At 41.6% G+C, this 15,753-nt stretch overlaps 1 protein-coding gene across 9 annotated transcripts in view; it reads left to right on the top strand.

Moving 5' to 3' along the window:
- Positions 1-15,753, top strand: part of UNC5D (unc-5 netrin receptor D) — a 534,099-nt gene that overhangs the window by 456,489 nt on the left and 61,857 nt on the right. For 4 of the 9 annotated variants that reach the window (XM_072763531.1, XM_072763536.1, XM_072763535.1 and 1 more), the window contains 2 exons: positions 8,194-8,379; positions 11,798-12,175. In XM_072763531.1, the coding sequence (XP_072619632.1) occupies positions 8,194-8,379; positions 11,798-12,175 (564 nt within the window). Of the gene's footprint in view, positions 1-8,193; positions 8,473-11,797; positions 12,176-15,753 lie in introns of all 9 variants that reach the window. The other 5 variants (XM_072763537.1, XM_072763534.1, XM_072763533.1 and 2 more) reach the window with 2 other exon arrangements.

Genomic DNA, 15,753 nt, shown 5'->3' with positions numbered 1-15,753 from the left:
TATTTTCTCAAGGGTTAGAGTTCAAATCCTATTCTTTTTTACTCTATCCCCTAGCCTAATTTGTTCTTCCTATCTGATGGGGAAAAGCACAGTTCTTTTGCAGCCAAAGGGACAGCTACCAGATAAAAGAGAGGACCCTTAAATTTGAATGTCAGGTGAACAACACATTTTTAGCATAACCATATACCAGATATTGCATGGGAAATATACTAAAATTATTCATTATTGATCCAAAATTCAAGTTTAACTGTGTCATATTTTTATTTGCTAAATCTGGCAACTTTGCTGAAAAGGAGGAATGTAACATGCCTGAAGGTGCACTATCAAGAAACAGTTTATAAAATAAATTCCTTTATTGCCAATTTTGGAAGAATGCTTAAAATTGAAACAGATATTGAGGGGAGAACCTTTCAGTAAGAGCAAAAAATCTGAACAACAACAAAAATTCTCCTGAAGTACAAGGTCTATTGAAAATAGGAGTAATCAGACTTGGCCAGAGAGTAGGGTCCATGTGGATGAGAAGTGGATGAAAGCTTTTGAAAAATGGGATGGTGCAGAGCATAAAGCATCTTGAGCCATAATATAAGTCCCTCCTGGAGCTGACTCAATTCATACTAGAGAGTCGTTGAAAGGTGTTGGAGTGGCAGTACCAGAACTGTGTTTGGGAGGACTAATCCACGTATAAAATGGCTCTCAGTGACCAAAGACTATGTACGAGGTAAGACGAGACTGTACACTGAGGGTGTCAAGTGGAGTGTCTCCTATTGAAATTGAGATGTGAGATGCGCTGGAAATATAACATGTAAGGTTTGTGAGTGGTTTGGGGGAAGGACTAAATGGGGACGGAATGAGAGATGAGTCTTCAGTCTCACTCATGGTGTCACATTACCTGAAAAAGGGAATTTGAGAGAAGAAAATATTTGAGGAGGTAAAAGTGATTAATCCAGAAGTCAGAAGACAGATTTGTGATGTTAGCACAACATGCAGGTAGTGTTGTCCACAGAGCAGGAAAGAGATAAGGCAGGAGATCTCTAATGGGGAATGATCGGCATCAAGGAAATCATTTAGCATTGTCTGTGAGCAATTATCCAATTAGATTGGCATGGAGCAAGGAAAGGGACTAAGAACTGAGCTTTCAAGTCTGTCTGTAGAACTTTGAGAATGAAAGGTAGTTACTAAATAAGAAAGGAGATGGTAGGGGAATCAAGTTTAAGGAACATTCTTTTTCTCTCTAGAAGAAGGGTTGGCTTGGCTTGTCTACTGCTATAGAGCAGTGGGAAAGAGGAAGACAAAGACATTACTGTTGAGGCACACGTTGTAAACAGCCTTCAAGAAAGAACAGTGATTTGGCAGGAAGATAGATCTTAAAGGGTAAGAGAATATTCAAACATAGAAATCCTGGACTAATTATCATATGGCCTGGCAACAGGTGAGGCAAATGTAAAAAGAAATGAAGTGCATCTCTAGGTTCTGATAGGAAAGACCTACAATATATTGTATGTGGACCACCCCCAACAAAATAAAATACAGTAAAGGAAATATAGTGCGGAGCCTTTAGAGTAAAAAAGATAAGTGAAGGACATTCACATTTTCCCCCCAAAAGATCCCAAAGATACTATCAAGATAACTTATGGAAAAATGGTAGTTGAAGAATGCATTTTCTCCTTGCATACTGTTTTTATACTTCCTAAAACATTTTCTCACCTTATACATGTATTTTATTTATTCCCTTAACATAAGGGACAGCAGTTAATTGGTTAGAGGGATGTATTAAGAAAACACATATTAAGAACTGTTAAATGTTGGGGCACCTGGGTGGCTTGATGGTTGAGCATCTGCATTTGGCTCAGATCATGATCCTGGAGTCCTGGGGTCCTGGGTCCTGGGGTCCTCTCCACAAGGAGCCTACTTCTCCCTCTGCCTATGTCTCTGCCTCTCTATGTCTCTCATGAATAAATAAGTAAAATATTTAAAAAAATGTTCAATGTTAAAAAAAATGCTTTCAGTTCTTTTTAAACAAAGAGCTAAGAATCCATGGGTGTAGAGAAGACCACGCCTTTGAGAAGTTTATCTGAGAGGAAGTTGGAGAAGGATTTGGTGGAGAGGTGATTTAAGAAGACTAGACAGTGTGTGAAGGCAGAGGGCAAGGCTCAGGTGCAGAGGAAAAATTTGAAGATGCAAGACCAAAAGGGAATAATGAATGAGTCCAGGTCCCGAGGGAGGCAAGAGAGAGCGGGATCAGAGCCGGTCTGACCCAGAAGATGAGCATCTCTACAGGAACAGAGAAAAGGGAAGGAAACATGCATGCAGGAGTGGAGGAATTTTGAGTTGTGGGGAAGTGGGCTCACATATGACGGTCACCATGTCTTTAGCTGGAAAGGTGAGCAGGTGAGCAAGAGCGCTCCTTTTGAACTAGAACAGCACCTGGCACGTAGTAAGCGCACTGAAGAATTGGCTATTTTTGTCATTCATTACAACAGTAAAACAACAGTCACCACAATAACAATAATGAGGTTCTTGACAGGAGATCAGAAGAACCGAGGTGTTGATTGGTTAAGGGGTTATGAGATTCCAAGCAGTGCAAATATAATTGGGATTGTTCACCATGGTTGGCCATGGCTGGCCATTTCAAAGCTATTTCTGATGTGTTATTAAAAAAGTTACTTCTCAATGACAGCAAGGATAAACCACTCTAACAGTAACTTCTGTTATATTTCACCATCTAATTAAATATTCTGGCACATGACTCTAGCCACAGCACTGGCTGTGCAGGGAGCCAGGGGAAGGTGCTGAGATGGCCGGTAGCTGCCCTTCCAGGGTAGTGAACACAGCAACAACTCCTTTCGTCTTCCATTTGTTTTGCCTCTCTGTGAATTTCGATGGTATTGGTTCCTCAGTATTTTACCATCTCTGTTAGATGCCAATTCATGTTGTTGTTTTTTCTCATGAAATGGTAGCAGTAGTTGTTCTATAATATTTAATGGGAGACAGAATATTCTAGAAAAGCATTTGCTGTACTCCTTTATTTTGTGTCACTATCTAATTATATAAAATAGATTTTAACCTGATATATAGTTAAGCTCATAACACAAGAATTTAGTTATATTCCCATTACTTAGTGGCAATAATCAGTCTTTCACATGGGAGTCATGTGAAAAAGGGCAGAGTAAACAGCCCTTGTATTTAGTCCTTTGGGCACTAGATTGGTTCCTCTAAATGACTAGATGTGATGGCAATTCCTAAAGACATGGAACTTGCTGATGCCTGTTCCTCACCCTAGGAAATTCACAGGGGCTTTCAAAGGCCACTTGCTCCTTCTCACCAGCTTTGACCAAAAATAAATAAATGAAATGACTGCAGACTGTTGTTAAGTCGTGCTGCTTTCTTTCTTTTTTTTTTTTTTCTCAGAGATTTTCTGAAAGGAAATTTCAGTCTCCTTCAGAACTATAGTCTCCCTCACACTTTTTTTTTTTTAACAACCCTCATTGTTGAAAAGGTCATTTGAATATCTAACCAGAGTCCCAATTGCTACAATAAAAGGCCATGTCCTCCTCTGCAGTCCTTGTTAGAGACGGCGAAAAGTTGGTTACTCACGTCATCATAAAGGAAGGGTCACTGAGTGCCTACTGTGAGCCTGTTCTCCTCTTGTGACAATAGTCTGTGCATTAAAGATCACCTCCAGTCACCTCACAGCTCTCGCTTCTCCAGGCCAAATGAACCCATCAACATGTCCTCTCCAGGGTCCCAATTTCCAGCTCTCTATTAATCTTTGCAGCCTTTCTCTGCAGATATTCCACACTCCTTCCAGCAACGAACCTACTCCACAGTAGTTCCTGACTAATTTAGAATACAAGAGATTTCTCAGTCCATTCTCAGTTTTGCTTTCTCTAAGGTGTAAGATTTTATGCAACAATTTTTTATTAGTTTCAGAGGTAGAATTTAGTGATTCCTCAGTTGCATATATAATACCCAGTGCTCATCACATCATGTGCCCTCCTTAATGCTCATCACCCAGTTACCCCATCCTCTCACCCCCCTCCCCTCCAGAAATGCTCTGCTTCCTAGAGTTCAGCATCTCTTATGGTTTGCCTCCTTCTCTATTTTCATCTTATTTTTCCTTCTCTTCCCCTACTCAACAGGTTTGTTTTTGTTTTTGTTTTTTTGTGCCACATGTTGGGCCCTTCCATGCTTTTGCCTAAAGCTTTTGTGACTCTTGGATCAAGGAAAATGGGGGTGAAAACATAGGAAAGATATCAATAACATATTGATATGTAAGGGTTCATTCATGAAACAAGGTCAGAGAAAAGTATCCTGTGCCCACAGAAAGCAGAACAGCATTATCAGTCACAAGATATCGGTGCTTTTGTTCAAAAATCATTGTGAGCAAACAGACCTTCAACACATGTGTGTGAGTAAGCGGACAGGTATAAACATATATATGTGTTAATGTAAAGAGAGTCCCTGCGGTAGGAGTTTTGTAATCAACCTCAGACTGTTGCTGCATTTGGAGACCAGGTAAACAATCAATAAATAGTTGCAAAGATCTGCAAATTTCTGTGGGAAATTATAGAGATATTACTGTTTTTGAAGCATTTAAAGCAGTTAGAGAGAATGCATTGGCATTCAGATAATTAAACAATAAAAAGCATAATCCAAAATGAGTTCTAGGAACCCTAAGTGATATTGGAATTTAGAAGAACATGGTTGGCAGGGTTGGCTGGATCCTCCAGGCCAGGGTTACTTTCTTGGAGGAGATGGGCCTGGAGCTGGCACCTGATAGATGAGTAGTACCTAGATGCCCAGGGGAAGGGGGGAATATTTTACAATGACCTGCCACACAAAGCCATTTGCTAGCAGTCATCCATCTACCCAACAGGTAAATTACAGTTGAGTTTGGGGTGTAGGGCAATGCAGCAAAGCAGAGCATGGAGAAAACCATCAGTGCCTGGGTAGTGGCAGCCCCAGTTAGTCATGTTGTTGGAAAGACTCCTCTTGGGAAGGAGCAGTGGTGGCTTTCAGTGTTTGCATAAGAGTTGAGTATGTGCCTATGTGAATGTGTGCACACATACACTCTGCTTCCACCCTCTTCCCATGAAGTCATAGTGGATGATATGGCACTAAATCTCAGATCCTTCTGGAGCCAGTCCTGAACACACAAGAAAAGTGAATCAACTATGTTTATAAGCATGCAGCAATCCCTAGAGGAGAAACCACTCTCCTTTCCTAGAGGACAGATTAGAAAATAAAGAAGCAGAGAAGAAAAAAGAAAAAGACAAAAGAATAAGGCAAAGCAAAAGTGATAGATAGAAGAAAAGAGCGAAGAAGAAGAAGAAAAGAAGAAGAAGAAGAAGAAGAAGAAGAAGAAGAAGAAGAAGAAGAAGATAGTAGTAGTAGTAGTAGTAGTAGTAGTAGTAGTAGTAGTAGTAAGAAGAAGAAGAAGAAGAAGAAAGAAGCACTGTGGCCGGACTTTGGAAGGGTTTGAGCTGTGGGTAAGGATGTCTTATTAAATCTCTCAGTACACATAGATGTGGCTTCGAATACTTGTGTCTGCCTCTGTCAGAATCCCATCACTGCTGTTGGACAAGAAACAAGAATATGTTAATTCACCCATGCATCCTCATTTCCATGGCATGGTTGGCCCTCAACAAATGTTTGTTGAATAAATGAAATTATTAGATTCTGAAGTTTTTCATTCCCAAGATAGATTGTTCTTGTAAAGTAAATACCACATTGCTTATCTTCCTTTAGGAGTCGATTGACTTCTGGCTTTTGGATTAGACTGTCCCACCAAGTGCCAGGGTGAGCTTTGTAAGGACACAGTGCCCTCCATACGAGTCTCTCTCCCTTCACCCCCGACCCCCATCCCCAAAGTCCCCATACTTATTTTTTTTAATTCTGTAATACAGTATTTCATACTCGACTTAACTCAAATAGATTCTGCAAATATTCCTGGGAAACGCACTGAACGATATCAAACATTTAAATCTCACTCTGAAGGCATATGTAGGGTCCTTTCCTAAAAACAGGGTTTGTGTCTGAAAAAGAGAATTCTGGTTGTCTGGCTAGTAAGGGGGTGGAAACATAAAGAATCAGACAAGCAGACAGAGGAGCAGACGCAACCTGTTCCCACTACTTGGTTTCATCTAGAGATATTCATGTCTACAGATGTCCATTTCCAGCAGAAGTAGTTTGTCCTGGTCATCATCCTGGCTTCTGCTCCTGCCTGTTTTAGCACCTTGGAAGCTAACTGGGTCATTGTCTCTACTTTGCCAACCCAGCAGCTGCATTCAGTACATGGCCAGGCTGTTTCTCTGTCTGTGCTGAGATAGAATGAGCAGGTGTGTTCTCCCCAGATACACCTTTAAGATGATAGTGTCATCCGTCAGAAGTGCCTGAGGAACTGGCAGGAAGCAGGGGGAAGGCTAATTGGTTTCCATCCACACTTGTCTCACTACTCCTGGTACCCTGGTACTCTGTTGTGTTACGTGTCCTCTCTCTACTCTATTACGTCCTCCAAGAAACTTAATTGAATAGAGGGAGGGTGGGAGCCTAAGTGGGACCATAGCTGCCCTTCCCTTTTTCTATGGGACACAGACAGATGCTGGAACCCTGGGGTCAGGTCCCATCACCACGTGTGTGTTTCTGGTTGATCAGAGCAGACCACCACCCCAGAAGCCTCCATTCCTTTTCCTTTCCCACCGGGACCACCATAGAATTGGAATTAAAACCTGAGTCATGCCCTGTGTCTCAGCACCTTGTAGGCTGTTGTGGTTATTCCAAGTGTCTTATAATCCTCTAACCTTTTAGATACCGTTCTTTTGGATGGTTACACTCCCTTACAAATTATTTGTATGTATTAACTGCCCTATTGCTGAACTGGTTCTGCTTGATTTCCTCGTTTGCTCTTTAATTTGGTAGTGCCTTATTTTACAGCCCACTAACTTTGTCAAAAATAAATTCGTTTTACCTGTGTGGTTAGTAGTACTCAGTTGATAACATAAGTACCATATTAGGCTGCAGTGAATGCATAGTAAGCACCATGCAATTACAAGGTGAATATATGATAGCTCTATTTTAGCCTCTAAACCCAACACAGGGTGACAGGGTAATTACTTTGGGACCTATTAAGTGTACGCACCCCATCATCTATAGGGAGATGAATTACATAGTTAGCAGTGGCCACCTTCTCCTTCCACATACTTACCAAGATGAAGACTCTTTCAGGGTTGTGTGGTCTTGGATAAATCTCATTTTGAACCGCAGTAGCCATTATGAATGTCTTCAGGAATGAACCACACCCAGAGTACAACTGGGCAACAAAATGGAAAGAAGTTACAACCAGTCTTGGGGGTTGGGGAGACACCCACATTCTCAATACAACTAACGCTCTTATTTTTGCTTTGCCTATGCATTCAATAGGATGGAGTAGGAGAGGTATGGGAGAAACAGCATGTGCCCTTTTAGAGACGAGTCCTCCTCCACAAAAATGTATTAAGTCTAGCATTTAAATGGTGCTAGAAAACATTGACCATGGACATCGGAGCACCTAGGACCAACACCTCCATATCTCACAACAGAAATTCTCTCATAATGACTGTAAATACCCTAAGCTAATGTTGTCGATGTTCTCTTAAACTGAATGATTTGTGCCAAAGCTAAAAATCCCTATTTGTGAGCTCTGGTCTTCTCTCTCTTGACTCCTAGACCATGTATGACCTTCTCACCCCAGCCCACTCTCTGTGAATGCATGTTCCCCATGTCATATAGAAGCAGAGCAGTTCGCTCATATTTTGTCATTGTATGTGGATCTCATGTCCCCCCCGCCTCAAATAAAAATAAGATGCCAAAAAAAATACTTTGTGGGTAAATACGACATCTAAACCAAGTAAATTAAGGAGTAGTCTGTTTTTCCTTGAAAAATATTATATTCTTTGCAAAATTGATTCTCTTTAAGATTTTATGATGTGGTAAGCTACCTTAATGCAGTCAAGATATTTGACTAGAGTCCATCTGATTTATACAGGTATTTGAGAAACATGATTATGTGTGAGAGTATAACTTATAGCTAGCTGCATTTGTCATTTTCTCTGAGCAGTAGCTCCAAAAATCCAATAGCATTCATTTGGTATCCCAGGGTGGCTCTTCAGCTCTGTGCCCATGTTGGCCATTTAGGATTTTTCTTGTGTCTTTCAGGCATTGAGAATGCCAGCGACATTGCTCTGTACTCGGGCTTGGGCGCTGCTGTGGTGGCCGTTGCAGTCCTGGTCATTGGCGTCACCCTTTATAGACGGAGCCAGAGTGACTATGGCGTGGACGTCATTGACTCTTCTGCATTGACAGGTGGCTTCCAGACCTTCAACTTCAAAACGGTCCGTCAAGGTCAGCGGCGTAGGTCCCCTCAACACCTCGTCCTCAGGACCATAGAGACTACGCTCACACAGGACGCCCAGTGCTCTCCGGCCCTGTGTGAAGGTAGCTCTTGGCACTGACAGCCGCTACCTAATTGTCTTTACATGTTAGAAAACTAGGCTCGGTGGGGTAGTCGGCCTCAGTCCTTGGCTACTAGGAGGGTAAATGGATGTCAGTTTACCATGAGCAGCATTCTTCCATCTTTGATATGGAATAAACTTAGCAAGTTATTTTGTCTCAGATTATCCAACTTTCTATTTTAACAAGCTGGCCCCGAGGAGGACCAACTACTTCACCATAATCTCCCATTCATATGAATTATACTCTTTATTAGGTAGAGTTATTTGTGTTCTATTTTGTAGAAGTGGAAAAGACTTTAGAGAATCTCCCCTAGCCAGCAGAGGGAGAAAAATGAAGTTCCTAGCCTAAATGTCTCTTACCTGTTGCCCAGTCGAGCCAATCTTTTGTTGTAGGAAGAAGGGAATTTATCATATTGAACTATAGCAAGACTCATTTTCAAAACGGAGTCGTGTAATTCTCTTTATATGAACCAAATCTGCTTCTGATTGCAAGATGGAGATGAGCCATACATGGATTTTGGTTTAGAGGAAAAAAAAAAAAAAAGAATTATCTCCTTTTAGAGGGTGAAAATTTTCCACCCTGACCCTTCCTGTTAATATTAACCACCTTTATTTCTATTTGTTGTGCATCTCTACTGCTCATGGCCCTGGACAAGAACAAGTTTTACTGCTTGGCAGTGATTGAGTAGTGACCAGTTCTGAAGTTGAACCCGAACATGGTAGAAACTGGGAGATGGCCAATACAGACAAAATGCTTTCCTGCCTGCCACTCATTTCTGGGCCCCAGAGGTTCAGGTCTGAGCCTGCTTGGCCTCAGAAAGGGACACATCCTGTTAGTAGATATGATATGATTATACAAATATGTACCTAGCTTAATAGATATGATTTAATTGGAAATAAATCGAAAAAAGAACTGATTTTATACTGCATAAGAAACTGGAAATACTTCCATCAAATAATAAGACCTCAGTATCTCAGACCATACCATTTTAAAACAAAAGAAATACAGTTGTTTCAGAGACAGAGGCTTTGAAGTCAAATAGATTAATCCCAAATTACTATATGACGTAGTTCACTGATTATCTTCTCTGTTCCAATTTTTAGAGCTATAAAATGGGGATACTCGTGTATCCACCTCAGAGGGTCCTCCTGAGGATTAAGTAACCTGGAATAACAAGGATTATAAGCCCTTGGCATATAGAGGGTGCTCAATAAATGTAATGAATAGGAGTCTACAAGCTAATGGTTTCCTCTTACTTTGGCACAGGATGCCAGTGTGTTCCGTAGAACAGCAGGCAGCAGGTGAGGGGGTGGTTCCCTCGCCTAAACATTTTGAGAATGCTGACTTGCATAAGCTGAAACATATCTCCATAGTGTGGGTCTCCTTAGAGCTTACATTGTTTTGTGAATCTCTAATTTACTTCACCATTTTGTTTTTATTTTTAACTAAGAATATCCCAAAGCTAGTGATTAAAGCAAAACTCTTTTATTAAAATTCTACTCTACCCTATAGTCATTGTGAAGATACACCTCACATTGATTCTCATATTATTTTCACCTCTGTTGTCCTGAGAGACATCCCTCTGAGCAAATAAAGCCAGAAGGTGAATGGTGATGAGACTTTTCAACAGAATGCCGTACTTAGAGTGAACCAGGAAGTTTTAAAAGGATTTCCAAAGGGAACTGTGGGGCAATCAGCCAACTTTCTTTAAACTGTAGATGGACTCTTATCATAGATAAATATTTGTATAATTAGGCATTTTCTCCTTAAGTTAGACTTAGGTGTAACTCTAGGAAATCTTTTTGCTGCTTCGCTTCACATAAGTGAGAAGGGTCTTTTAAAAGTGGCCAGAAAGGTGGTGAGAGCTCCAGGAGGTGAGGGCTTGAGATAAAATAGCCATGAGACTCAGCAATATGATTTTTCAGGTCTTGGTGGAAGGGCCTGTTCCGAATTCTTTTCAGATGTGACATGGTTCTCAAGTCCTGCTTCTTGCCAGGGAAGGCCATAAACAAGAACAAGGCTGAGACCTATAGAATTCAGTGCTGTTCCATTAAAAAGCACAGCTCCTGTATTGTGCCTGCGTCTTGGCACCAGAGCCTCAAGCATGAAAAAAAAAAAAAAAAAAAAAAAAGCATCATCAAGGAGCCTTTAGATCTACAAAGCCATTTCATCTCATTTTGAACCTCCTCCTCTATGATTTTGGATTCTTAGAGCATCGGCACAAGAGGTGGGAAAAGCCAGGGTTATAGATTTCCTGCTGGCGTTGCTACAAATTATGAGTTAGAAGAACAATAGCGACTAATACAATATGGCCTAGAATTGCTACATTTTCAAAAATATCATACTTTAAACATTCTGTCAGGCCCCAAAGGAAAACTGTTTAATATGGTTTGGGTTTCAATTTGAGAAGTCACATTGACGGACTGATATGGGTGGGAGGTTTGGGACCGGGGGTTATTTCGTTATTTGCTAATAAATGAGATTACTTCATCACAAGAAAATAGCACAGCATTTCTTTTTAATATTTGGCCTAGAAAAAAAAAATCGGTTGAGCCCGAACAGATGAAAGTCCAATTTCTCATGTTTTTGTAAAGATTTTTTTTTTTTTTTCATTTGTTTCAAGACAGAAAGGAAGCCTTTCTAAGCTGCTCTGCCCGTGTGGGGCCTCTTTTCCCTGTCAGAGTGACATATGCGCTATTAGAGCAGACTGACTGCTCAGACATGGCGTGATCCATGGGGTCTCCTGACCCTTTTGCTCTGAGGACACATCACTTCCTCTCCCAACTCCAGAAAGGGCCCGGGATTCCACGTGAGATGTGCTGGCGCCAGTGCCGCTCTGGTTGTAAACAGCCCTACCTAGTCACCGTGCTGTGTCACCCTTGGCCGTTTAAAAGGAACAGATGTTATTTTTGCTTCCAAACTGGATTGCAAAACATCTTTCCTCCTTTTTATTTTCCTTTAAGCTTCTCTTTGCCAGTTAAGATAATCACATAAACAGTAATACCTGAGTGAGTTGCCTGACGGGGTGGCAGGAACACTTGGTTTGAAAAGATGGCCTCCGAGGAGCTCTGGAAGAGGAGCGATTCGGGTCAGCGGCATTCAGAGATCCACTGTGCAAGCCAGAGCTCCTGATCCCAAGGCCCCACTCCCTCCTGTCCAGCCTGTGAGAGCTGCCATAGATTCTCAGGGCAGCCCTGAAGGGCAGCTGGCAAGAGCACGGATGCTACACAGTTGGCAGAGGCAGAGGTAAGGGGGTCACTGTGATGCCTCTGAGTTTCTGAGTGACAGAATGATTTTCTTTCACCAGGTAACTCCCTGCTCCTGAACTCTTCCATGCAACCAGACCTCACGGTCAGCCGAACGTATAGCGGGCCCATCTGCCTCCAGGACCCTCTGGACAAGGAGCTCATGACAGAGGCCTCACTCTTTAACCCTTTGTCCGACATCAAAGTCAAAGTTCAGAGCTCATTCATGGTGTCCCTGGGCGTGTCTGAGAGAGCCGAGTACCATGGCAAGAATCATTCTGGGACTTTTCCCCACGGAAACAACCGCAGCTTTAGTACAATGCATCCCAGAAATAAAACACCCTACATCCAGAATCTGTCATCACTCCCCACAAGAACAGAACTGAGGACCACTGGGGTCTTCGGCCACTTAGGAGGACGCTTAGTCATGCCAAATACAGGTGGGTGTCAAGTGTGCGTGTGTGTATTTCTGAGCATTCTTTTAAATGTTTTATGTGTCTGTAATTATGTCTCATAAGATTCGTTTTTAAGATCCTTACCATCTTTGCTACTTACGTGGATCCCTAAGGCTCCCTGATTTATACAGCAAGCCAGAACCGACCCAGAGATTAGATTTGGCAATCTTCACCTCAGTGTGGAGGGTCCGCTCTATTTGATGCCCTGTTAGAATTGACAGCCATATTTGCTAGAAGGTTTTCGTGGCCCCCAGAGCTTAAGCCCCCTTGAAATATATTCCCTAGAACATGATCCGGAAGCACTAACTGAAAACATTCCTTGACAGGATTGAGAAATACCATGTTTTGTAGCCAAACATGGTTTATACACGAGTAGATAATTTAGCGGAAGGACACCTGGAGTCAAATTTCCTCCGGAAGGGACCTAATAAACACCGTCGGTGGCCATAGACCTTGCTTTAATGTTACTTTATGATAAGCAAGAATGCAGGTTCGGTACAGAGCTGTTCTTTTGAAGGCAGACTTCAAGTCCAGGGCTATATCACGCACACAATTAGTTCTCAAGAATTTTTTTCCTCCTGTTGCTGAGAAGGGAGATTTTCCTGATGTTTTGATAAGGACACATAGGGTGTACAGACCAGATCACTTTTAAAATGGCATCCTATCAATGGATTAGTCTTCAGAGTTGCCATCTAAGACCTAACTGGGTGGCAGGAGAAGGCACTGTCTCCTCTGATTTCTAAGCAATGAGAATTAGGTAGTGCTGTGAATCACTGCTGGTTGGCTGCTGAAAGGAAAGAGCACACTTGTCAGTAAGTGTGACAGAACAGTCAGACAGCATTGAATCAGCACCATCAGGGCCTTGACAGCCTTCCCTCTGAGCTACAGCTAACCACCCTCTCCAGATCGATCCTTTTATCCTCTAAATTGAAATCTCCAATAGGACTAGTCTGAAGCTCCCATTGCAGCTGACCCTATGGCAGCCTCGTGACTTGACCCCGCACTTTGGTTCAAGTTGAGAAATGTCATGGTCTCCTGCCTCAGTTGCTTCCTCAGAAATAGCCCTCCAATGCAGGCCTGCTCATGATTTTGTGTTCTGAACTCTCAGTTCTCAAAATCTTCCTTGGTTGACATCTTAGGACATGGTAAGAATCTTCGTTTAAACGTGCGCAAGAATCAACGGGTGACGTAATCCTCCCTGGTCATAATTGGCAGTCAGGAGGCTCAATGTGGAATGAGTCAGTCAGTCATGCTTACCAAGTACCTTTCTTGTAAGAATCTATAAACTAGAAGTGTGGGTTTTGGGAAAAGAAAATGATGCAAACCCTTCCTTGAGAACAGGATATAGTGATTAGAATTCTTTTCCTAGCTCAGTATGGGGTACTTCAGGGGCCCCCAGTAGTTATCTGCTGAATAAACTGGCCCACACTTTTCCTCTCTCTTCCCATCTTTGTGTGTGTTTACACATGTGGAAGGCATGCCAAGATCAACCCATTCATTGGCCTTGCTTGTTTAACGTTCATCAAAGAATGTGAGATGAAATCATGAAACAGATTTTTCTTTTTCATCCCTTCTCACTTAAGAAGCACTTGTGTTGAAATCTAAAAGTTCTGATGGCATTGCCTGATTCCCAAACACTTCCTCTGTAAAAGGGCATTTTCAAAGCTTCTAATAAGAAGGCCTGGACAAGATTGAAGCTGTTCACTGGGAATGAGTTTGAGGAAAAAATAAGTGTGGGGAATTAAAACATATGCTATGTTATTTGCAGAACATAAATGCAAAATATGCCCTAGGGGGATAAGTGTAAAGAAGCAAGGCACAGCAATTAAATTGTTCTAATGCCATCCTCCCAGATTATTGTATGGTGCCTGGCAATGATTTTTCAAAAGGGATGGGATGGCCCCCACTCTGTAGAAATCATTTATTATGCAAAATATGAAGCAAGAAACTCAGACAGGTGGTTCTGTTGTCATATCAAATAAAAGGCTGTCAGGGTAGCAGGTGGAGTTTGGGGGAGAGTATGTTTCTTTAATCAGAAGTAACTGGTGAGTGACATATTGAAAATGGACACTCCTTTAGGGGCCCACAGGCATAAGGATTCCCCCACTACACCTTTCATTCTTTTTTTTTTTTTTTTTTAATTAATTTTTATTGGTGTTCAATTTACCAACATACAGAAAAACACCCAGTTTTTCTTCATAAGATACTGCTTGCCACCCACACTACCACCCATCTTGACCCTGCCTCTGTGTTTGACTATGTCCCATCTCCATTTACAATTTGCATGTTTAAAGTGGGAGGAGGGAAGTATGTTCGAAAGATAATCATAAAATTTCTGATGGAAGGAAAGATGAAATCGTTTAAAGCTCTAATGATCCTGTAGATTCAGGTCGTATTTAGGAGTATTATGAATAATGTTTCAATCTGAACATAGGGAATTAAGCTGACTTGAAAGGAATGAGATATGATCTGTTCTACAAACAGCCCTATCTCAAAAGTCTACACATATATTTATTCTGATTTGATATGGGAGTTGACCATCAGGCACTGATGATCTAGAGAAGAGACCGTGTCTCAGAACCTGGCTTTAAAAAAAAAAAAAGTTTTGAATCCTATTACTTCATCCATTCAGGATGTTTTTTGAGTGCCTACTCTGTGCCAAGCGTTGTACAACATGTTATTGATGTAATGAGCCATCATTACTTTTTTATTTTACATGCACTGTATGATTTATTTGAAAGTCTGCAAAAGGCAAGCTAACCAACATGTCAGAAAGCAAAACGTGACCATTTGCATTGGAAATTTAAAAATTGACTTTAAAGGGCACAAGGCAACTCTGTGGAAATGGCAGTGTTCTATATCTTGATCATGGTGGTCATTACATGAGAGTATGCATGTCAGAAACACACCAATTTGTACTCTTAAAATGGGTACAATTTCTTGCATGTGAATTGTACCTTAAAAAAAGAAAAGAATGGGAAAAGAAAAATGGGAGCACAATGAAGTTATTATTTGGGGGTAATTGCTAAAGATGGCATCCTTGCTTGATGTTGCCTCCTTTGCTTCTATATCCAAGCCAAGGAATAAGAACATGGGGTGCCTCGGTGACTCAGTCACTTAAGCAGGCTCAGGTCATGATCCCAGGGTCCTGGAATCGAGCCCCACATCAGGCTCCCTGTTCAGCAGGGAGTCTGCTTCTCCCTCTCCCTCTGTTGCTGCTCTCCTTGCTTGTGCTCTCTCTCTCTGTCAAATTTTTAAAAATTAAGGGGTAAGGACTGAATGTCTCTACTGTCACAAGGGCCTAGGTCGTCTAAAAGGGAGGCAACAGAGGAAAACCACTGTGTCAAACTAAGAGAGAATACATAATATCTAGGGTGTACATTCAGCTTGACATCCACACATAGATTATCCTGTGTATTACAACTTCTGCTCAACAGCAGGGAAGGATGTACTGAAGTCCGCTTCATTTGGCAACTACATTTAAAAAAGAACAGGAAATGAAAGGAGGAGCCTGATCAGAGGCCCCTAAGTATGGCAATTACAGTTCCATTGACATTAAAGTC

This window comes from Vulpes vulpes, chromosome 7 (genome assembly GCF_048418805.1).
Source record: "Vulpes vulpes isolate BD-2025 chromosome 7, VulVul3, whole genome shotgun sequence".
NCBI lineage: Eukaryota > Metazoa > Chordata > Mammalia > Carnivora > Canidae > Vulpes > Vulpes vulpes.
Note: the sequence above shows the minus strand (reverse complement) of the source record. Positions and strands in the feature narration are given on the sequence as shown.